The following is a 24096-nucleotide window of genomic DNA, read 5'->3' as shown; positions in this document are numbered from 1 at the left end:
GCCAACTCTAAACGAGAATGAAAACCACATCAGTAAATAGTCTCTGATTGAACCAGATAATGAGTCTGACTCTGAATCTAGACACAGACACACAAAACACACTATGAGTCGATTACACACCAGCATTTGATGACAAGGAACAGATTTAACCTTGTTTACTCACAATCGCCAAAATGAACAATGAAATTGATTCATAACGGTATTACACCACTCCAAACAGAGACAGATAGCAATGCCAGAGGGAGCTCACGGCCGACGAACAAAGACAGACCTACAGCAACCATGAGAGTGAAAATCTAATTAAAAGCATAAACTATACCTCTCTCGCTCTTTTTCGCTCTCTCTAAATCTCTTTCTCTCTCACACACACCATAATTTTTTATGATAAACGTTAACTGGGCCCCTCGATAAAGTTCCACGACAGTGTTTAGAGCAGCCGGTCCCATTTCGCCGGCCCATAATAACTACACGCTCTGACCCCGAGTAATATCCGAGGTGTGATTATGACAGTAAAGTTTCCACCACAGTGATATTAGAGCAGAATTACTGCGGCGGGTTGATATCAAAGATCCATTAGAGTCATTAGCTCAATAGGAGCTTGTTAACCTCTGCGTAATGAATTGAGCTCTTCGTTCGCCCACACCGAGAGTGGCTCGTGTCGGTTTCTCCTGCGGTGAGGTGATTGCGCTTCAGCCTCAGCCAATACATGCTATTTTCACTCTGAATTATCGAACGTTAGTGGAGGGCTGCTAGCTTTCCCAGCCTCGAAATGCACGGCAGTGTGTCTTCAACAGTTAGGCCTCTGCCTGAACGCAAATGCTTGGATTCATTTGAAATCTTACATACATGCTGCATTCTCAGTGCTATAGCAAACATTAATATCATTTGACAGCTAGTTGGAGTCAACAGGTTCATGCACTACCATTCAAAAGTTTGGGGTCAGTAAATTAATTAATAGTTTTATTTAACAAGGATATTTATAATGTTACAAAAGACTTCTGTTTCAAATAAATGCTGTTCTTTTGAATCAGGGAATCCTGAAAAAACATGATTCACAGAAATATGAAGCAGCACAACTGTTTTCAACATTGATAATAATAAGAAACTTTTCTTGAGCAGAATTGTCAAGTCAGAATTACAATATATAAAATCAGAAATGCGTGATATAAACACAATTCTGAGAAAAAAAGTCAGAATTGCGAGTTTATATCTCACAATTCAGACTTTTTTTCTCAGAATTGCGTGATAAAATGTCAGAATTGCGAGTTATAAAGTCAGAATTGTGTGATATAAACACAATTCTGAGAAAAAAGTCTTGACTTTATAAGACTTTATAACATGCAACGTCAACTGGCGGCCCGCGGGCCAAATCCGGCCCGCCAGAGATTTCCATCCGGCCCCCAGAATAATACTGAATTCAGGAATAGCCTTGTAAGAGGAAAAAGTTTAGGGCTGGTCCGAATACCATTTTTTGATGAACATCGACTATTCGAAGCTTCGGAGAGAGGGGCTGAACATATTTTTCTCTCTAATAAAGGCAGGAATCTGTGTCTGTATATCCGTTTGCATTTTTATTATTTCGAGAACCGTTCATCCAATCGACTTCACAGGGGAGTGCAGTGTCGCATTTGGTGCAATATAGATGGACACGCGAGACGCGACACATTCAGAATTAATAAACTTTTAGTAAACTACAGTTAGAGCAGCACGAGCGGGAAGCGGCGCACCTCACGCGGGCAGGGCTTATGCTCCGAGAACGGACACTGCACTAGTGATATAAAACGCACACACACAGGTCTGTTAAATTAAGCAATACTTTTAAGGTAGTCTAATAATTTTCTGACTAACAAATTGACACAGAAATTTAAACAAAGAAAAACGAAATTAAGTTAAATTAAAACGAGATTAATTTAGATTGATAATAACGGGTAAAAATGCTAATACATTTTGTCTATTATTCTATTTTCCACAATGTCAAAGCAACAAAACACAAGCTCAGACATGCACAAACTCCGCTGTTCTGCGCTCTAGCCAGAGAACACTCCCGTTGCTGGAACACTCGTCGGTTCTATTTCTAGCATGCACGCGTTTTCTGCGTGGCTCGAGCGCGCCTGAGACGCGTGTCTCAGTGTGCAAACTCCAACCTGTTAAATATGGGAGCCGAAATAAAAACGGACACGCCACGCAGCTGAGTCGCTCACGCAGCCAGTGTGTCGCCGGCCTTATTCAAGGGGGAATGAGAACCGTTTTTTATTTTTAATCTAACGAAACAAAAAGCCTTCTGAAAAGTAGCTTGTGCCATAGCCTGCCTTCAGTCAAGAATGACGATAAACGCGTTCTCTCATTGAACATCTTTTATTGTTTCACGTGCTCATTTTTTCACAAATGTCAAAATTTTCCTTGCCTGGGATTTGCGCACAATTGCGTGACAGTGATGGACAGCTTGAAAGCCTCACAAATATGAAGCCTAAAATATCGCTATCGCCCCCTGGTGGCTTGCTGGAGTACAGGTAATATGTAAAAAATAACATAAATTTGGAATTAGAATTAGTATATCAAATAATAACATACAGTATTAGGATACAATTCGAATTTTATTTTATATTACGAGTATCTGGCCCTTACAGAGTCTGCAGTGAAAAATTCTGGCCCTTGGACAAATATAGTTGATGACCCCTGCTTTATAAGATGTAATTGCAAGTTTACATGTGCAGTGTGTAAATTTTAGTGGCATCTAGTGGTGAGGTTGTGAATTGCAATATAGAGAAGCTACGGTGGCCCAAACAGGACAAATATGTCATCGTCTAATAGAGCAGAGAGTAGCCAATCAAGCAAACGCGCTCTGAGAGCAGTTTGTCCGTTTAGGGCTACTGTAGAAACATGCCGGCGCAAAATGGGGACTGTATTTTTGATCAAATAAATGCAGCTTTGGTGAGCAAAAGTGACTTCTTTTCAAAAATATTAAATCATCTTTATGACCCCAAAATTTTGAATAGAGAAGCTAGCTAATTATTCACTATACCTGGCCATAAAGGGATAGTAAATAATTCAAAATCTTCAATTCACTATCATTTAAAGGTAGAGTAGGGTAATTGTTTTATAAACACTTTCTGGTTGAAACTCTCTTCTTATCCTGATAGCAATCAATAATAGAAGTAGTGTTGTCACGATACCAAAATTTTGACTTCGATACGATACCCAACTTAAATATCACGATATCGATACTTAAACGATACTATGGCAAAAACCTAAAACAGCAGTAAAAGTAAATAAATAACATATGACAGAACTTCTTTCTTCACCAGTGTGCAGGCTGATAATTCTGGATTTGAGCTTCATTGCCGTGAAGTTAGAGTTAGATTTAATATAATTTTTAATGTTTATTATTTTCATCCTCAATAAAATTATAAATTATTTGCTGTTATGCTTTTTTATACATATAGGTGTTTTTGACCGTAAGATTATTGTAAAAATTATATTACTGTAAATAATTAAAGCAGTGTTATTAAAGAATAAATTGGTTTAAAATAACTGTATATACCCTTCACATATTTATGTATTTTTAAATTAATTTTATTTTTGCAACTAGATATCACTTATTAAACTTAGACTCAATAATACACCTCTTTGCGGAGGTCTGCTTCCACGAGTAAAATAAATAAAAAACACTCATTTAATGTTTGAGAGCATAAACATAATGCTGGTATCACATTCACTAACCTGTCGCTCTTTAAATTCTTTGTACAAATCGGGATGTTTGACGGCAAGATGCTTTTGACTCCCTTCGCTTGTGTTATTTTGTAACATCTTTTGCAGATGGGCTTTGTGGTGTCCGTGGGCTTGCCCTGGCTGTCGGCAATGTAAGCAAAATAATCACATATTTCGCTTTGTGCATCTGCTTTCTAAACAATTTGTGGATGGTCTGCAAGAGCACCTGTATTTGCAAACATACCTCTCGTTTCGTCACCATAAAAGCCGTTGCGCAGTTGAAAGGAATAAACACGCGCTCAATGTGCCTTAGAAGCAGCGCGCTGCACGCACACTGCCCCCTGCTGTCGCACATTAGGAAATACAGCTGGCACTCAAAGTACCGATACTAATAAAATGAAGAACCGGACCGTTTTTAAAAGCAAGGTATCGCGATACTTTTCTAGTACCGGTATATCGTGCAACACTAAATAGATATACATATATCTTCTGTGTTTTCGTCCAATCATTGCATTCAGTCCTGCTTATCAACATATGTATTTCCGTTCCTCCGCGCACCAGCTCGCGCATCACACGTCATCAGAGTGTTCCATAAGGCTATTCAGAGTTGTAGACAGACGACCGTCACCGAATAAGAAAGGCGTACGACATACAGCGTAAGCTTTTTGAATAATACAGAAGGCAGTCTGGTGGAAGCTAGATATTTTACTTCACAACTGGTTACATATGGATTTTGTTTTTACACAAACACATCGTTTCATTTCAGAAGGCCTTTATTAACCCTCCGGAGCTGTGTGGAATATGTTTATGATGGATGGATGTGGATGAAGACACTTTCTTCAGCAAATACTCGTTTGGTAACGCATACTGCCATTATAAAGCTTGGATGTGTCAGGATATTTATTAATATAACTCAGATTGTGTTATTTTTACACCATATACACCTAGGATGGCTTGAGGGTAAGTAAAGCTTGGGGTGATTTTCATTTGAAAGTGAACTAATCCTTTAATCACCCTTCTCAATAAACCAATACTGCAACAAATAAATAAGGCAGCTCTGCAGCACTCATGCTGTTTATATGATGTTAGTGCAAGTTAAAGATTTCTTAAAAGTGGGGAAAAATTACTTACACCTTTACTTGCACCTTTCAACTATGAATTGTAGCATATAACCGTTTGACTATCAACAAAAGTGGACTTAGATCACACACTGTTCTTGGCTTTTACTTTTTATTCTCTTCTCACAGTGTGCAAAAACTCACTTGTGCATTTGGCAAATGCTTTTATCTAAAGTGACTTAAATTGCATAGAAGGTATACATATAATCAGTTTAACCTTCAAACTTTTGTTCAATGGTTCTTCAAGGTTCTTCATGGAAACATAATGCTAATAAAAGCACCTTTATTTTTAAAAATGACTATCTTTTACTTAGAATCTTGTTTCTTGTATATCTTCTGTTTGAAAGACAATTAATATTCAGTACATTACTGCCACTATTGGAAGAGAATGAAATTTGAACTGAATTGCACTGGATAATGTCAAGTCACCTTTATTTCTATAGCGCTTTAAAGGTGCCCTAGAATTGAAAATTGAATTTACCTCGGCATAGTTGAATAACAAGAGTTCAGTACATGGAAATGCCATACAGTGAGTTTCAAACACCATTGTTTCCTCCTTCTTATATAAATCTCATTTGTTTAAAAGACCTCCGAAGAACAGGCGAATCTCAACATAACACCGACTGTTACATAACAGTCGGGATCATTAATATGTATGACCCCAATATTTGCATATGCCAGCCCATGTTCAAGGTATTAGACAAGGGCAGGACATCTGGATCTGTGCACAGCTGAATCATCAGACTAGGTAAGCAAGCAAGAACAATAGTGAAAAATGGCAGATGGAGCGATAATAACTGACATGATCCATGATATCATGATATTTTTAGTGATATTTGTAAATTGTCTTTCTAAATGTTTCGTTAGCATGTTGCTAATGTACTGTTAAATGTGGTTAAAGATACCATCGTTTCTTACTGTATTCACGGAGACAAGACTGTTGTTATTTTCATTTTTTAAACACTTGCAGTCTGTATAATGCACAAACACAACTTCATTCTTTATAAATCTCTCCAACAGTGTGTAATGTTAGCTTTAGCCACGGAGCACTATCAAACTCGTTCAGAATCAAATGTAAACATCCAAATAAATACCATACTTACGCGATTAGACATGCTGCATGACGAACACTTTGTAAAGATCCATTTTGAGGGTTATATTAGCTTTGTGAACTTTGTTTATGCACTGTTTAAGGCAGTCGTGAGCTCGGGGGTGGGGAGCACGAGAAATTAAAGGGGCCGCAGCCTGAATCGGCGCATATTTAATTATGCCCCAAAATAGGCAGTTTAAAAAATGAATTTAAAAAAATCTATGGGGTATTTTGAGCTGAAACTTCACAGACACATTCAGGGGACACCTTAGACTTATATTACATCTTTTCAAAACACGCTCTACGGCACCTTTAGACAATGCAGATTGTTTCAAAGCACCTTTACAGTGATAAACATGAAAATAATGATCAATGATGCAGAATAATAACTGTATAGCAAACATTTTCAACATTTCTTAACTGTATTGAATCAATATTGAACTATACTGAGCTGAATAATAACACAATTGCCTTCTGTAGAGCCACTTTATACTGTAGATGAATTGAATTTGTTTCATAATTGATGAATTCTGCAACATTAACACTGTTATTGAACTGAACTGATCCACATTTAACTAAATTGAGCTGAATAACGACACTATTGTCTTCTGTAGAGCTGCTTTACAGCTGAAACTGAATTTGTTTCATTATTGATTCATTTTGCAAGATTAACACTGTTGTTTTCCTGTTTATCACCGTGAAGCTGCGTTAAAACAATCTTTATTGTATAAATAACTATGGCCCTGTTTACACCTGGTATTAAAATGTGTTTTGGTCGATCGGATCACAAGCAGACAAGGGAGACACATTCCCATTTACACCTGGTATTTTAATCCATCTCTTTTGTCCACATTTAACCACTTCTGTCCTGATTTGTTTGAGGGGAGGGTCTATAGGCAGGTAAATGTATGTTGTTTTTTTTTAAGATCTTTCGAGCTAATGGACAAAATAAGCTCAGCCGCAAGACCAGCCGAATGTTGTGAGTGTGTGTTAGAAATCAGGATTGGTGAAAGAACATTGTGCTTGGTATGTTTTTCATCTTTAAAATGAACTGGGGTCTTCAGCCAACAAAGTTTAAATCCTGTCTGGCTAGCGTGCTTCCCATAATCTTTACGCTTTAGGTCAGTAGGTGGAAAGTAGGCGATCTTTAGCGATCTTTAGTGTCATCCACTTGTGATCTGATCTACCAAAACGCATCTTAAAGGTGCCATCGAACGTTTTTTTACAAGATGTAATATAAGTCTAAGGTGTCCCCTGAATGTGTCTGTGAAGTTTCAGCTCAAAATACCCCATAGATTTTTTTTAATTAATTTTTTTAACTGCCTATTTTGGGGCATCATTAAATATGAGCCGATTTATGCTGTGCGGCCCCTTTAAATCTCGTGCTCTCTGCCCACGGCGCTCACGCTTGCCTTAAACAGTGCATAAACAAAGTTTACACAGCTAATATAACCCTCAAATGGATCTTTACAAAGTGTTCGTCATGCATGCGGCATGCATGCGTCGGATTATGTGAGTATTGTATACTGTTATATTGTTTGCATTGATTCTGAATGAGTTTGATAGTGCTCCGTGGCTAATGGCTAATGCTACACTGTTGGAGAGATTTATAAAGAATGAAGTTGTGTTTATGAATTATACAGACTGCAAGTGTTTAAAAATAAAATAGTGACGGCTCTTGTCTCCGTGAATACAGTAAGAAACGATGGTAACTTTAACCACATTTAACAGTACATTAGCAACATGCTAACAAAACATTTAGAAAGACAATTTACAAATATCACTAAAAATATCATGATATCATGGATCATGTCAGTTATTATTGCACCATCTGCCATTTTTCGCTATTGTCCTTGCTTGCTTACCTAGTCTGATGATTCAGCTGTGGACATCCAGACGTTCATGTCTGCCCTTGTCTAATGCCTTTCATAATGTTGGGAACATGGGCTGGCATATGCAAATATTGGGGGCGTACATATTAATGATCCCGACAGTCGGTGTTATGTTGAGATTCGACTGTTCTTCGGAGGTCTTTTAAACAAATGAGATTTATATAAGAAGGAGGAAACAATGATGTTTGAGACTCACTGTATGTCATTTCCATGTGCTGAATTCTTGTTATTTAACTATGCCAAGACAAATTCAATTTTTCATTCGAGGGCACCTTTAACACTAGGTATGAACAGGGCCTATATTCTATGATTTGACTCGTAAAGACAGCACATCAAGCGGTCAGTCGTCTTGGACGTGTCCCTGGCCATAGTTGTTGGTCACCAGACTTTCTCTCTGTGTCCACAGCAGTCATATAAAGAAGGATTCATAGAGAGGTTAAATAATACACAAACCCGTATGTGTCAGGGAAGGGGTTATCTATATCTCTAGCAGCACCTTTAGCAATGAAAACCATGAATAAACCAGAGCTACGTTTTTATTGTACCTCAGAAAAGGCCATAATGTTTCCGACCCATAAACGAGAGCGATGGTGAATGAAGTGTGTGTGTGACTGACCCGACGTCTCGTCCACCCGCTCCTCTATCGTGTGCTCTCTCTGATGGACCCACTCGCCGTTGCACTTGAAGTAGATCTGAGCGGCGGGCGTGGCCGTGCAGAAGAGATTGACAGCTTTGTTCTTGACGATGTAAGCGTCCTCCGGCTCCAGCAGGAAGTGCGGAAGGGGCTCAGGCGGGTCGCTAGGGAAGGTCTCTGGCAGCTCACCCAACCCCAGCAGGAAGTCATCATCACCTGGGAAAAAACACAGACAACGTGAAGCTTAAAGTCAGCATGAAATGGAAGTTGCAATAGTCTCTATAGATCTCGATAGATGTTTCTTGAGCAGCAAATCAGAATGATTTCCGAAGGATCATGTGACAATGAAGACTGGAGTAATGATGCTGAAAAGTCAGCTTTGATCACAGGAATAAATTACTTTTTAAAATATATTCATATAGAAAACAGGTATTTGAAATTGTAATAATATTTCACAATAATACAGTTTTTACTGTATTTTTGACCGAATGAATGCAGCTGAGCAGAAGAGACTTCAAAAACATAAAAAGAAAATATTGTCCGACCACAAACTTTTGAACGCTAGAGTACATATAACTGAAACACTGTGTGAAATGAGTACAAATTAGTTTTAGAACAGATAATGCATCTCTCAATACCGCAGAATAAACTTTTGCAACAGAAGCTCCCATTACGCCAATTTATTCATAAATGTCAGTTTTCTCAGAGCCTCCTATAATTTCCGTCTGCTGAGCTTGTTTGGGGTCCAGAGAGGCTTCACACACAGAGACTGGTGCAGGCCTGTTTTTGGGTCTCATTATGAAACAGGATCTCACGGTTGTCTCTAACTGATCCCTGCTTAATGGAGGAACTGCTGGTTATTTTTAGCTTCAAGTAAACATGACGTTCTGGGATCTCTCTTATACTCTCTCTATCATTCGTCCTCTTCGTTTGAGCGAATGGACTATTAGATGAATTAACAGATGAATAAATAAATGACAAACAAACAAACAGATAACTGAACAAACAAATGACTATGAACTAATGAACAAACGTGAATGGATGAATTATCAAACTGATGATCAAATGAGAGATTATGTAAACAAACAATTTAATTAACATACAAATGGACAAACTAACGAATGAACAAACAAACACATGAACATGATTCAAATAATGAAGAAACAAATGAACAGATCTATTCTGAAGGTAAGAATTAATGAATTAATAGATGAATAAACAGATAAATTAACAAAACAAACAAGATTGGATGAAAGAACAAAAAACTGAACATATAAATGAATGGATGAATCAATCTACAAACTAATGAATCAAAGAATACAGTTATAGACAAATGAACAGAACAACGAATAAACTAATGAATCATCAAATGAACATGACAGAATTAACAAAACAAATGAAAGAATACGCGAATGAACATCAATTAATGAACATGAACAGATTAATCAATTAACAAACTAATGAATCAAAGAACACAGAAATAGGCAAATGAAAAACACACAAATAAACAGACGAACTACTAAATTAAACTAATGAATGAATAAACAAAATATCTTTTAAACTAATGCATGAATGAACAAAAAACAATGAACATATGAATCAATCAACAAACTAATGAATCAAAGAACACAGAAATAGGCAAATGAACAGAACAACAAATAAACTAATGAAAGAACAATCAAACAAATAAACATGAATGAATAAATAAATGACAGGCAAAAGAACAAACATTAATAAATGAAGATATGATCAAATAAATGTATAAAAAAACTAATGAATGAATAAGAATCAACAAACATATGAATGAAAGGATGGGTGAATCAACAAACTAATGAATCAAAGAAGGCAGAAATACACAAATGAACAGATCAAAGAATAAACTAATGAATAAAAAAAGAAGCAAAGCAAACATGATTGAATAAATAAATAAATAGACAAAAGAACAAACAAATTAATTAAAGTAATGAATGAACAAATGAAGATATGATCAAATAAATGAACAAATGACTGATAAAAATGAACAAACTAATAAAGTAATGAATGAATGAAAAAAAACATATGAATGAAGGGATGAATCAATCAACAAACTAGTGAACAGAACAACAAATAAAATGAATGAACAAATGAACATGACTCAACAACATGAATCAATACCTATGAATGAACAGATTAATCAATTAACAAACTAATGAATGAAAGAACACACAAATCAACAGATGAACGAATAAATGAGCAAACTAATGAAAGAATTAACAAAAATCAATGAACATATAAATTAATGGATGATTCAAACGAATGAATCAAATAACACAGAAAAAGTGAACAGAACAACAAATAGGCCTAAACTAATGAAATGAACATGACTGAATAAACTAATGAATAGACAAAAGATTGAATATATGAATTAAAGTAATGAATGAACAAATGAAAATATGATCAAATAAATGAATAAACTAATGAACAACTGAACAAAACTCAACGAACACATGAATGAATGGATGAATCAACATACTAATGAATCAAAGAACACAGAAACAGATGAACAGATTGAGCCTGACTGAATTAATGAACAGACAAAGAATGAACATAAGATCTAACAAAGTAATGAATGAATAAATGAACAAACAAACGTATGAACTGATGGACAGATTAGTTGTTTTGTAAAATATAAATTCAGTCGTTCATGTCTGTAGCAAGATTTCACGAATGCATAGAGATTCAACAGACACACACGGGCACATAATGGATGGATTGTAACCCAGGACGTATCGACCCCTGGAGTCATCAATACATACACCGGATACTAACATTACTCTAACACACACACAGTAAAAAGACAATCGCATGAGCGTCGGATTATTATTGAATGGCTCCATTAGTTGCCCGCTGACCCGTCCGATGGCACGCAGTCCAGCTCATAACTCTTATCTGACTGTCTCTCACACACACAGAGTTCGTTTCACCCCAAATTAACACTCTGTAGGGTACATTACCTTCCATTAACGGGTCACGGCACAGCCATGGTATCTAATGATGGGCCGAGGGGCCGCGTCTGTTTTGTTTGTGTTTGTGTTGTGTTTGCAAATGCTATTAAGAAACAAATGATGTGAGATGATTCATTTATTCAAATCCCTGATTAATCTTATACACACAAACAGGCTCTGTCCCCTTTTGTTATTTACTCTCTAAAAACACACAAACAAAACTGATACTCTTCAAACAAACACACCTAAATACAAATGCTGGGTTAAATATGGACAAACCCAGCGGTTGGGTTAAATGTTTAACTCAACCTGCTGGGTACTTTAATTTAACTCAACTATTGATTAAAAATGACTGTATTGCTTGCTTAAAATGAAGCCAAAATAGGTTGGAAATTAACATTTATTAATGTGTTTAGTAAATGAACATTTATTACAAAGTTTACAAAATAATAATGAAATAATAAACATTTATTAAATTGCTTATTAATAAATGTTTGTTGCCTCTCGTAATTATGTGTCTGATTTTAGGTTCATTTTAAGCCAGCCACCCAACTGCTGGGTCAAAACAACCCAATTGCTGGGTTTGTCCAGTTTTTAACCCAGCATTTTTTAGAGTGTAGGGGTGGGAATCTTTAGGCACGACATGGTCCAATTTCCGATTCTGGGAATCATGATCCGATTCTAAAACTTTTTTTTTTCTTTCTATTAATTAATAAGGTTTACTGACTTTGAATATCAAATGTATGGGATACATTTAATTAAATTACTTATATAATTATACATACTTTTTAAAATAATTATACATTATAAAGTATTTTTTTTTATAATATGTAATTATGAATTATTAAAAAAATATATTATTTAACTAAATATAGCTTCAAAACATACAATCAAATACACTGGAAAAAAATAGTGTAGGATTTTCCATGAAATAATTACATTTACAAACAAAGAAATTTCACATTACAAAGGAATGGCAAGTAACATGAAATTCTGCAGTAGAAAGAATGAAATAATAAAACTTTATCCAATAATCTCTGTATTATTCAACAAATAATTTTATACTGTCATGATCCCAGCTTGTTTTCCCGTCTTGTTTAATTGACTCTTATTTTGAAGTTTAGTTTATTTGTTCCTGTGTTCTGTCTTCCTGTGTTTAGTTCCTGTTTCCTTTGTTCCTGTTTGCATACCTTGTTAGTTTCTATAGTTACCCTCATTTGTTACCATAGTTACTAATATCCTTCACCTGTCCCTGGTTAGCCCTTGTGATCCCATGTGAGTTTAGTGTATCAAATTTATACTTCCAAACAACATAAATCATGGCTTTTCAGAGCATTTTTATGAGAGAAATAGCTGAAATACCGGCAGGTGAAACCGCAAAAAGCACGTTTCTCAAAGCGCATATTCAATGCGATGAAGTTTTCCGAATCAGTTCAGAATTGTTGAAGAGAGAATCGCGATACATCAGAGAATCAACTTTTTTCTCCAACCCCTAATGTAAAGTATGTAAAGGTCAAACGACTGAAAGAACACGCAAATACACTCTAAAAAATGCTGAGTTAAAAACAACCCAAGTTGGGTTGAAAATGGACAAACCCAGCAATTGGGTTGTTTTAACCCAGCGGTAGGGTTAAATGTTTGCCCAACCTGCTGGGTAGTTTTATTTAACTCAACTATTGTTTAAAAATTACTGTATTGCTTAATTAAAATTAACCCAAAGTATGTTGGAAATGAACATTTATTAATGTTCAATGAATAATTATTAAACAATAAACATTTATTAAATTTCTTATTAATAAATTTATATTAATAAACTATTAAACTATTAAATTTATATTAATAAAAAATTAAAGCTTATTAATAAACATTCACCTTTTGTCTATTATTGTTGCCTCTAATTGCATCTGGTTTTTAATTTCCCAACTATTTTGGGTTCATTTTAAGCTAGCCATATAGCAATTTTTAAACAATAGTCGGTTTAAATAAAAATACCCAGCAGGTTGGGCAAACATTTAACCCAATCGCTGGGTTTGTCCATTTTCAACCCAACTTGGGTTGTTTTTAACCCAGCCTTTTTTAGAGTGTACTGTACAAAAATGAACAGATGAACAAATAAACTAATGAATGAACAAATGAACATGACGAATCAACAAACATGAAAGAATGAATAAATGAACAAACTAATGAAAGAATGAACAAATTACAGAATAAATGACTGATCTATTAAAATAATGAACGATTGAACAAAAAAGTGAACATATGAATGAATGGATGATTCAATCAACAAACTAATGAATCAAAGAGCACACAAATAGACAAATGGATAGAAAAATGAATAATAAATGAACAAACAAACATGACTGAATAAATGAACAGACAAAAGAACAAACATGAATTAAAGAAATTAACGACATGATCAAATAAATAAACAAACTAATGAAAGAATGAACAAAAATCACAGCATATGAATCAATGGATGAATCAGTCAAACTAGTGAATCAAAGAAACAGAAAAGTGAACAGAATGACAAATAAACTAATGAATGAACAAACGAACATGACTAAATAATCTAATGAACAGACAAAAGAACTAACTTATGAACTACCAAATAACGAATGAACAAATGTGAACAAACTAATTAAAGAATGAAGAAATGACAGAATAAATGAACGAACAAGCAAATGACTGAATTGAGGGACAGATGAGTTGTTTTGTTCAAGATAAAATCACTGTTGTTGATGTCAGTAGCACAATTTCACACACAGCTCAACTGCAGAGAGCATTTGATGTAAAGGTCAGAGACAGGGTGGAAAACTGTCATGGAAAACTGAATTATGGTAGAAGAAACCTTGTCTAACTTTATAAAAGAAAAAGAAAATGCTCCAAAAGTGTAGAATAAGTCCTTTGAATGCTTTCTCTCTCTCTATTATCTCCCTGGCGGTTCTCCAGTCCTTTTCTAGCGTCTCACCTCTCTCAGGTGCCAAAGGGTCCAGTGGTGGTTCAGATGATTAACTCTCTTAATAATGGGGCTTAAAGACCAAGCTGGGACCTTTCGAACACGATGAGTGAGAGCGAGGGAGGTCACGTTTATTAGCTTAACCTTCCGGCGCTTGTGAGTGTATTATTGATGAATGCTGAACGGTCCAGTACTGCAGGAATATTCCAGGTTAAATACAACTTAACCTCTATCGATGGCTTCTGTGACACACCGTCAGTCACTACAGAAAATAATCTCTCAGTTTGTAAAAATGACCAGATATCATGTTTACACTATGAATTCATTATGGAAGGTCTACGGGGCAATGAAGCCGCTGCGTCAGTTTTAAACTCTCTGTCACATGTGTTTGCCTTCGCTTTTGTCCAATATTACAGACAAACTGATTCTTCATTCATTATATCTTCATAATATGTTTTATTTATTTAGCGCCTTTCAGGAACCCAAGGACACTTTACACTAAGTTGCTATATAACATGAATACATATAAGTATACAGTCGGTATACAACATGGAATCAACCAGATGGAACAGACAAAGAAAGTTAATCTACAAAAACAAGCACAGAGCTGGAAAATTGAGACAGACAATCAAGTAACAAAACATAAAGTGAATAAGTGAGTTTTGAGAGCAGTTTTAAAGGTCTGAAGAAAAGAGACATCACAAAGGTCTTGTGGTACTTTGTTCCAGAGCTTAGATGCTGATACCACCCACACTAGATAGATGGAACTTGGGTACTGCAAGCAAGTTTTCAGAGCTCGATCTCAGAGTACGGGCAGGGACAGGGGATAATCAATTTGGAGAGATAGGAAGGTGCTAAACCATGACGAGCCTTGAAAACTAGAGTAAGAATCTTAAACTGGATGCGGTAACTAACAGAGAGCCAATGTAGTTGCTGTAAGACAGGGGTGATGTGAGCTGATTTTTTGGTATAAGTGAGGACACGAGCAGCTGAATTCTGAATGAACTGATAATAAAACAAACTATTAATAATATTAAAAATAAATAATAATATAAATAAAATTAATAATATGAGTGTCAGATTATTAAATAAATAATAAATAGAAACAATGAAGCATTGATGCAATAGCATGAGAAAAAGAAAAAAAATTCATATGTATAATATTGTTAATAATCAAATGAAATATTATTATTATAAGAATTATAATAATTTTAATAATAATTTAGTCTCTTTACCCTTACAAAAAGTATCATGAATATCAGATTATTAAATAAATGACTAAAATAAACACAGATCTCAAGCAAAATTGATACTGGCATATAACTGTTAATAATCAAAATAATTAATATAAATTATATTATTTAATAATTCATAAATATTGTCTTGTTGCTCCTACAAAAAACAAAATCACAAGAATCAGTAAATGAATAAATACAATAAAAACATAGGGATAAAAATAAACAATAGTTAAATTAAGTTTGGAGAAATTAAATTAAAATAAAATAAAGTAAAAGTAAAACAAAAAAACAATATAACAATGTCAAAGGTGCAGCATCCTTGACCAAAGGCAATACATTTAGCTATAACGGATGTTATTGCATTGTCCCTATCAAATAAATAACCACATCAAAAATAATGACTGTGGTGCTCAAACAGCAGGCCACAGATGCTGTTGATAAACAATAAATCTAAAATAATCCAGAATATTCCTTTAATAAGAGCAGAGGTAATTAATCCGATCGTAGATCAAACAGAAAAAACACACGGCACTCCAGCAACCCACTTCCTGTGTGTGTTTATGTGCGTCTGTGAGTGTATTACACACAAAGTCAAGGAGAGGCAAAGCAGCGTGGATGAGCTCTTATAATCAACAGTGTTTATCACTCGTCCCCAGACTCATCATTTACACACAGCACTATGATAAATATCACGTTTAATTACTGACCCAGCGTGAGGACACACACCGCCAAGAGCAGCCGGCACTTCAAAGCTATCAGGAGCAACCAGATCGAGCTGCATATATGTGTGTGTGTGTGTGTGTATGTGTTTACAACATACTCAATAACAGCCCAACACATGCTCATTTAAATACAGACAATAGCTGTGTTTGTTCTAATGAACAGTCATGTGAACGCTCATCCATCATACACATGACACATGACTAAAGCTCAGCTGGACCCTGTCTGGACACACACACACACACGTGTTTACTTCCCTTTGACTTCTATTGTTCTTAAATAAGCTAATTATAAATACTAGACTAACCAGAGCCATAAAATACTTCTGGACATTTAATTACTCATCATTTATATACGTATATAGGGGTGAATTCAGGGGGACTGGGGATCTCAAAGGCAAAAAGTGTCCCAATCACCCTGAATTCACCCTATACATACATAATATATATATATGTGATCTGCTTCAGATTCATTTTATAGATCTACACTCTTCCTGTATGACAACTACTGACTCATTTGTATTTCTCAAAATTAATTTTAGGAGAAACATCTGAGACAAAGTTAATACTTAAATGAAACATAATTGAGATCTCTTATATGGTTTTCATAGCAATAAAAGTGCAACCTCTGAGCAAACACAAAAAAGTTCTAGGTTTGGCTGTGTGAAGCCAGTACACAAACACTTTAATTTTCTCATCATATACACTGCAGCATCAGCTCTTTTCTCAGAGTCTTAAACAGTTCAATAAAGGATTCAGTCTCTCTAAACCCCTCCTTACTGAGAGCCTACTCTGCTCTGACTGGTCAGATGGCCGAGTCTGTTGTGATTGGTCAACCACTTACAGCGCGTCACAAACAAAACGTCCATTACCATATCTGAATTTCAGCTCCGGAGGCTTCTTCAGGACTTCCAAATGTAGGGCCCTATAATTTCCGCGATCGCGGAATCCATTCATAAAAACGGAATTTACTATATAACGCGGAATGTCACGGTATTTGTCAAATTTTTGATGAATGAATTAAAAGCAGGTCATTACACTTAAATTAAATCGCGATATAGACTAGTGTCTGTGAATATTAAACCGCAAAAAGACTATTTAAACATGAATCCTGCATGCCTGTGTGCCTCTGAAATGAATGATGCGGAAGCGCAGTTTCATTTACCTTACACCGCCTCAAACACACTCGCGCGGGCGCGCGCACGCACGCTGAACCACGTGCGACGCTCGTGGTGTTTTCGTCCTCTGTCGCCTCACTATATGAACGCACAAATTCATTTCCAGAGCTGCTCTGAAAGTCACTTCATCAGCATTTAACTGCTTCGTTTGAGAAAACTACCATCATAAACACAGAGAAACTCAAAGCTCCGGCAAACCGTCAAAATAAAAGTTCGGTTTAACTTGACAGAAACATATTACTGTTGTACAGTAGAATTTAGATAAATTAATTTAACAATAAATTATTAAAATATATTTTTAAACAATAATCTCAGTGTTTTTTCCATGTTTTAATTTTAACAGTAAAGCTCTGTTGTGCAGCACATTGTTTGACAAAAAAAGTTTAATTTCATGATTAAAAGATAAATTAAATGGTATGCGTTCATTTGATTGCCAGAAAAATTTAAATACGCAACAGAACTTCTGAAAAAAAAAAAATCATAAAAATATATTTTTTAGACATATTAGACATGCTTTTTGATTATTAAAATGGAATTAAACCATTAAAATGGAAGCCAGAAAACAGAATTTGATAAAAAATAAAATTTGAGGGGAAAAAATAAAACTTTTATCATAGGGCCCTAAAATTTTTTATTTTTTTTGTTAAACTTTTATTAAATTGGTAAACTGGACAAGATTCATTATTTCAATTAATTAGACATGTTTTTTGATTACTAAAATTTAATTTAACCATTAAAATGGAGTCAAAAAATAAATAAAACGGAAAAAAACGGAATCCAGAAAAATTAAAACGGAAAAAACGGAATTTGGGAAAAAATAAAACAGAATTTGGGAAAAAATAAAACGGATTTCATAGGGCCCTACAAATGGCTACCTACGGCACGCGTGTGGCCTGCTCACATAGGAATGATCACGTACCGTTACACCCCTAGTTCACACGCTCAACAGATATGTCTGTGATTGGCTACAATGATAAACGGAAGCAATTGAAAGCAGGCGTCTATCAGCGGATATATTAGGGATGCTCTGCTATAGACTCCTGCTTTCAAACGCTCCCGTGTGTATCTGTGTAAGCGCTCGGTGAAGAGCGTCAACGATGTCTTTTTACAACATGTTTTTGAAGCGTTGATCATTGTAGCCAATCACAGACATATCTGTTGAGCATGTGAACACAATGGCCAATCAGAGGTGTTAAAGAACAACTTTTGACAAGCCTAATGCAAAGTGGATTTGCTTTGGCAGCACAGAAAACAGCGTCTTCTCAATATGTCGACAAACTCTTCTAGGCCTCTGCTACAACTACAGCGTTTGACGGTCAAAGTAGATGTTCGCAGGCAGCCAATGAAGACCATAGGCTGGCATTATGCAAAGTTTGTTACGTAAACCTACATAAGTTCAAGCAGGAAGTGAGAATGGAATTACTGACGACTTGTTTCGGCAGTTCAGAATCGCTTCTTTCTTTTGGGAGACAACAACTCTGTTTATCTGCACTTTGATCTTTGAAACTTTGTAGAGCTTTTACATTCACAAACAGCTGTATAACACAGTGCATGAAAGGTAATATGTGAAAAAGCATAATAGGCGTGCTTTAATATGACTTAAAACTTACATCCAAATAGTTTTATGAATGTTTTACACAGAAATGTGTTCTGCTTGTGTTTCATGAATGATATTACAGAGGCTGATAAACACAAACAGTGACACTGAAGCTATTAAAAACCGCCTCTCACTGTGTTTCCATGTACATTTAACGTTTATATGTTTTGGAAAAGTCTGCGCAGTATAATTTAGCAACTGCGGTTTTAAACTGGGACCAGATGCAGTGTATACAAACACACACACACACACACACACACACACATAAGTTGCAGTGACAGAGGGCTGTTTTCCGTCCTCATTATCTGTGACAACAAAAACGGCTGTCACCACCAACTCACACACTCTCAAAACATGAACATCATTACAAACAAAGATGAACTCCCTCATTCCATCAGACAGCGAACTCACGGCGCTTCAAAGGCTCAATGTTCCTCTGAAAAACCCATTTCAGACTGCGCATTATGAGCGAATGCTCAACAAAAGCAATAACAGATGCAGAGAATGGAAGTGAGAAGAACTTCACAGTAAATGTGGCATGTCACGCTTCAGATTTTAACAAAAGCTTTCGGTGTTACCTAGATGACGAGAAACAGATGGTATTGTGGGTAAATTGTCAAACGTACACCTTTGCTGCAAAGTTTAAAAATTGAGCATGAAGAAATAAGATTTTAAGAATAAATATGCACTGTAAGGGGCCGTTCACACAAAAGTTTTTTCCGGTGTTTTTCTATTCCAATGCGCTACTTTTCCATTGTTTTTCTATGTAAACACGCGCTAGGCGGATGCGTATGACCGTTACGCTCGTGTCACGTGTCTTTTGCAGCGCCTTGCAGATGAGCGCCACATTTTTAAGTCGCTAAACACAGCTCCGCTCATCAATGTCAGTTCCAAAACAGTGGACCAATCAGAAGAACTCAGAGGCGGGGCAAGCGATGCAAGCTTCTGATTACAGTTTATTTGACGGCAGAGGAGGCCATAGCCAGTGCGATTATTTTCTTTTTTTTTCCATGTCAAAAATAGTATCTATCTATTCTGCTGTTTGACTATTTCTGTTATTTCTGTTATTGCATCACGTCTCAAAAGAGCATCTTGAGACCCTTGCTTTCTGCACTGCGCTTTTTTAAAAACGATTCCTAAGCGCTGCGTCTCGCGTTTTTAGATGCAAAGACGCGTTCTGTGTGAACGAGCCCTAATACTTCTTAAAGGGATAGTGCACCCAAAAATGAAAATGTGTCATGTCGTTCCAAACCCATTTGACCTTACTTCTGCATGATGAAATGAATATTTCAACTGAATGTTGTTCAAAAAACACTGGACCCCACTGACTTTCGTAGTATGGGCAAAACGCAATGAGTTTTAGGTGAACTACCCCTTTAAGATCCACACACACAAAGAGTAATGCACAGGGAAAAGCAAAGCCAAAATTCTCCATTGAGCTCATTAATTCTATAAACCACCACACTTACTGTGTGACCTCTTAAAAATTTCATTTGTTATAGATTTTAAGGAACATTAACTTTAGTAACTATGGTATTTTGGCTGAAATAATGGTTACCATGGAAAATGTTGGCTCTGTTCTTGTAACAATCTCTCAAAGGTCTTTCAAGAACATGATTTGTGTGTCTCCAAGACCCATAATATCACAACACTACATGAATACTCATTTTAAAACTCATTTAAACTTTAAAAAGCATTTAGGCTGCTGGAATCATAACATCTGATCAACAAACCAACCAGGGAGTTTCCAAAACACACAGAGAGTTTTGCATCACAAATTTGACTTTCATCTGTGTGTGATATTAAAAGATATGAAATATTCAAGAAACACACAGACAAGATTAGACCAGAACATCACAAATCCAACCCTTAACAAACTCTCACCATCCTACACTCCCAACAGCAGCAACATGATCTCAGATGTTCAATAAATAGTTACATTTGAAGTCAAAAACTATGCTAATTGTTCAGTCTTTGATTTGATTTACTCATGTCAGCAGCAGTTAGACGACTATTCTTATATTGTTTTAATGTGTACATTATAAAATTCCAAAAAAAAAACAAAAAAAAAACAGCCAAAGCACATTTGCTGATCACTGAGGAAGAGGATGATGCCTTTGACACCTGTCAATCAGACTCTCTTTATGGAGGGATAAAGTTATAGATAAATTTATGACTTGACAGCATGCAGAGATGTATATGTATGTGTTACATAATATATTATATACACACTCCCTATTATATAATATTTCATATATAATACATCTTTCCACAGAGGCAAGGACTCTTACTCTTTCCTGTCGTTTTTCACTCTCTCTCTCTCTTCCTCTTACTGAAAGATTGAGTGTCGTATGCAAACCCCAGCTGAACTCAGACTCAAATGAATAAGTCCTACATTTTTCCATCAATATTACAGACTGAGAACATCCACTGATACTCCCGTCTGCTTCAGCAAACACAGACAGACGTTATTAAAGGGGTCATTTCTACATTTTTTAATTATGTTATTTTTATTCCCACATATAAGTCCACTTGCAATGTTAGTCAAGGTTTCTTGCACATAATTTAGTTTTTCATGAATATTTTCCATCCTCCCTTTGATTCTTGTGGTTAAAAAAGCCTGCTTTTGCTACTGTACCTTCTATAAAGTTTGTATGATTAAGCCATTTTTGCAGTTTAGTTTCTACACTCTAAAAAATGCTGGGTTAAAAACAACCCAAGTTGGGTTGGAAAATGGACAAACCCAGCAATTGGGTTGTTTTAACCCAGCGGTTGGGTTAAATGTTTGCCCAACGTGTTGGGTAGTTTTATTTAACTCAACTGTTGTATAAAAATTACTGTATTGCTTGCTTAAAATGAACCCAAAATATGCTGGAAATTAATATTTATTAATATGTTTAATAAATGAGCATTTATTAAAGGTCCCGTTTTTCGTGGTTTTTTGAGGCTTTGATTGTGTTTATAGTGTGCAATATAACATGTGTTCATGTTTCGCGTGTAAAAAAACAGTATTTTTCACATAATTTACTTATCTGTATACCGCTGTTTCCACTGTCATAAAAACGGGCTGATGACTTCCTTGTTCTATGAAGTCCCTCCTTCAGAAATACGTAACGAGTTCTGATTGTGCCAGTGGTTCCTGTGTTGTGATTCGACAGCTCTGAGCGCACCGTGCCCGGAAAATGAATGAATGAATGAATGAGGCATTTATATAGCGCTTTCATATGTACTACTGTACACCCAAAGCGCTTTACAATCATATCAGGGGTCTCTCCTCATCCACCACCACAAGTTATCAGGAAAAGTCACGCCTCTTACCATAACGTGGAGATGCACGCGCTCAGTGTTATTGTAAATATGTCTTTAATTTTACCCTATCAATTTGAGCCGGAATCAGACCCGGTGATTGGACTGCGGGATGAAAATAACAGCGTTTCGGCGACATGGCGACAAACACACTCTACAAACGCAACTCTTGTGTATTCCTGTGGGCGGAGGTTAGTCAAAAAACTGTTTTAGTGACGTCATTAAAGAAGGAAGTAGAGGGATGTAGTCCAAACTGGCCGTTCGATGTAGGCGACTTCTGTTAAATAAAATCTCTCGCTTGGCATTGAACTTTGAGCTTTAACATTTTACAGATTTTATTTATACTCTAACAACAACATTACACACTAACTAAAGTTTGAAACATGGGATCACGAAGAACGGGACCTTTAATAAGATAATGAATAATAAACAATAAACATTTATTAAATTGCTTATTAATAAATGTACACCTTTTGATTATTATTGTTGCCTCTAGTAATTATGTGTCTGATTTTTAATTTCTCACCTATTTTGGATTCATTTTAAGCCAGCCATATAGTCATTTTTAATCAGTAGTTGGGTTAAATAAAACTACCCAGCAGGTTGGGCAAACATTTAACCCAACCCCTGGGTTAAAACAACCCAATTGCTGGGTTTGTCCATTTTCAACCCAACTCTGGTTGTTTTTACCCCAGCAGAGTGTGTTTTTAGAGAATAGGTAAGAAAACAAATTATGCTGCCCTCTAAAATATCACTTTGGACCAAATTCTACAACAGCATTGATCAAAATATTTTCAAATGCTTTTGCATTCTTTCACAAAAGTGTTGGTATCCCAATGAAACTTTTATTTCACTACAAAACCTCTTTGCGCTCCCCCCAGAAAATTGATCAGCGATGCAGAGTTAGAATTTGTGCAATTAACGCATTTGTAATTGCTTTCGAATGGGTGCTCGTTTTCCACTTTTGCTTTCAAATTTGCTCGTGTTCAGCAGGGAGCGTACCTTGGCGATGACCATGGTAGCAGATCAACTCCACCAAGACCAAATACATGAATACATTGGGCAGTTGTGACCTAATGGTTAGAGAGTCAGACTTTTAACCTGAAGGTTGAGGGTTTGAGTCTCAGTACCGGCAGGAAACAGCGCTCTCTTCTTCTCATTACCCACAACTGAGGTGCCATAACCATTACCATGTGTAAAGTTCATCAATTATGAAATAAGTTAAATTACCAACTAATATATATATATATATATATATATATATATATATATATATATATATATATATATATATATATATATATATATATATATATATATATATATATATATATATATATATATATATATATATATATATTTTTTTTTTCACCATGACCCTTTAGTGTCTGAAAATAATCGGTTTTATTTTACCAAACATTTGTGAGCTCATCTTAAAGGTGCCATCGAATGTTTTTTTACAAGATGTAATATAAGTCTAAGGTGTCCCCTGAATGTGTCTGTGAAGTTGCAGCTCAAAATACCCCATAGATTTTTTTTTTATTAATTTTTTTAAATGCCTATTTTGAGGCATAATTAGAAATGCGCCAATTAATGCTGCGGCCCCTTTAAATCGTGCACTCTCCGCCCCCTCCCGAGCTCTCGACTCTATCACTGTGTAAACAAAGTTTACACAG

General features: G+C 35.7%; 1 protein-coding gene across 2 annotated transcripts in view; it reads right to left on the bottom strand.

The window, feature by feature from the left end:
- unc5ca (unc-5 netrin receptor Ca) overlaps positions 1–24096 on the bottom strand; it is a 190691-nt gene that overhangs the window by 108575 nt on the left and 58020 nt on the right. For both annotated transcript variants that reach the window (XM_048188685.1, XM_048188686.1), the window contains exon 2: positions 8425–8658. In XM_048188685.1, the coding sequence (XP_048044642.1) occupies positions 8425–8658 (234 nt within the window). The remainder of the gene's footprint in view (positions 1–8424; positions 8659–24096) is intronic.

The sequence above is a fragment of the Megalobrama amblycephala genome, linkage group LG4 (genome assembly GCF_018812025.1).
Source record: "Megalobrama amblycephala isolate DHTTF-2021 linkage group LG4, ASM1881202v1, whole genome shotgun sequence".
NCBI lineage: Eukaryota > Metazoa > Chordata > Actinopteri > Cypriniformes > Xenocyprididae > Megalobrama > Megalobrama amblycephala.
Note: the sequence above shows the minus strand (reverse complement) of the source record. Positions and strands in the feature narration are given on the sequence as shown.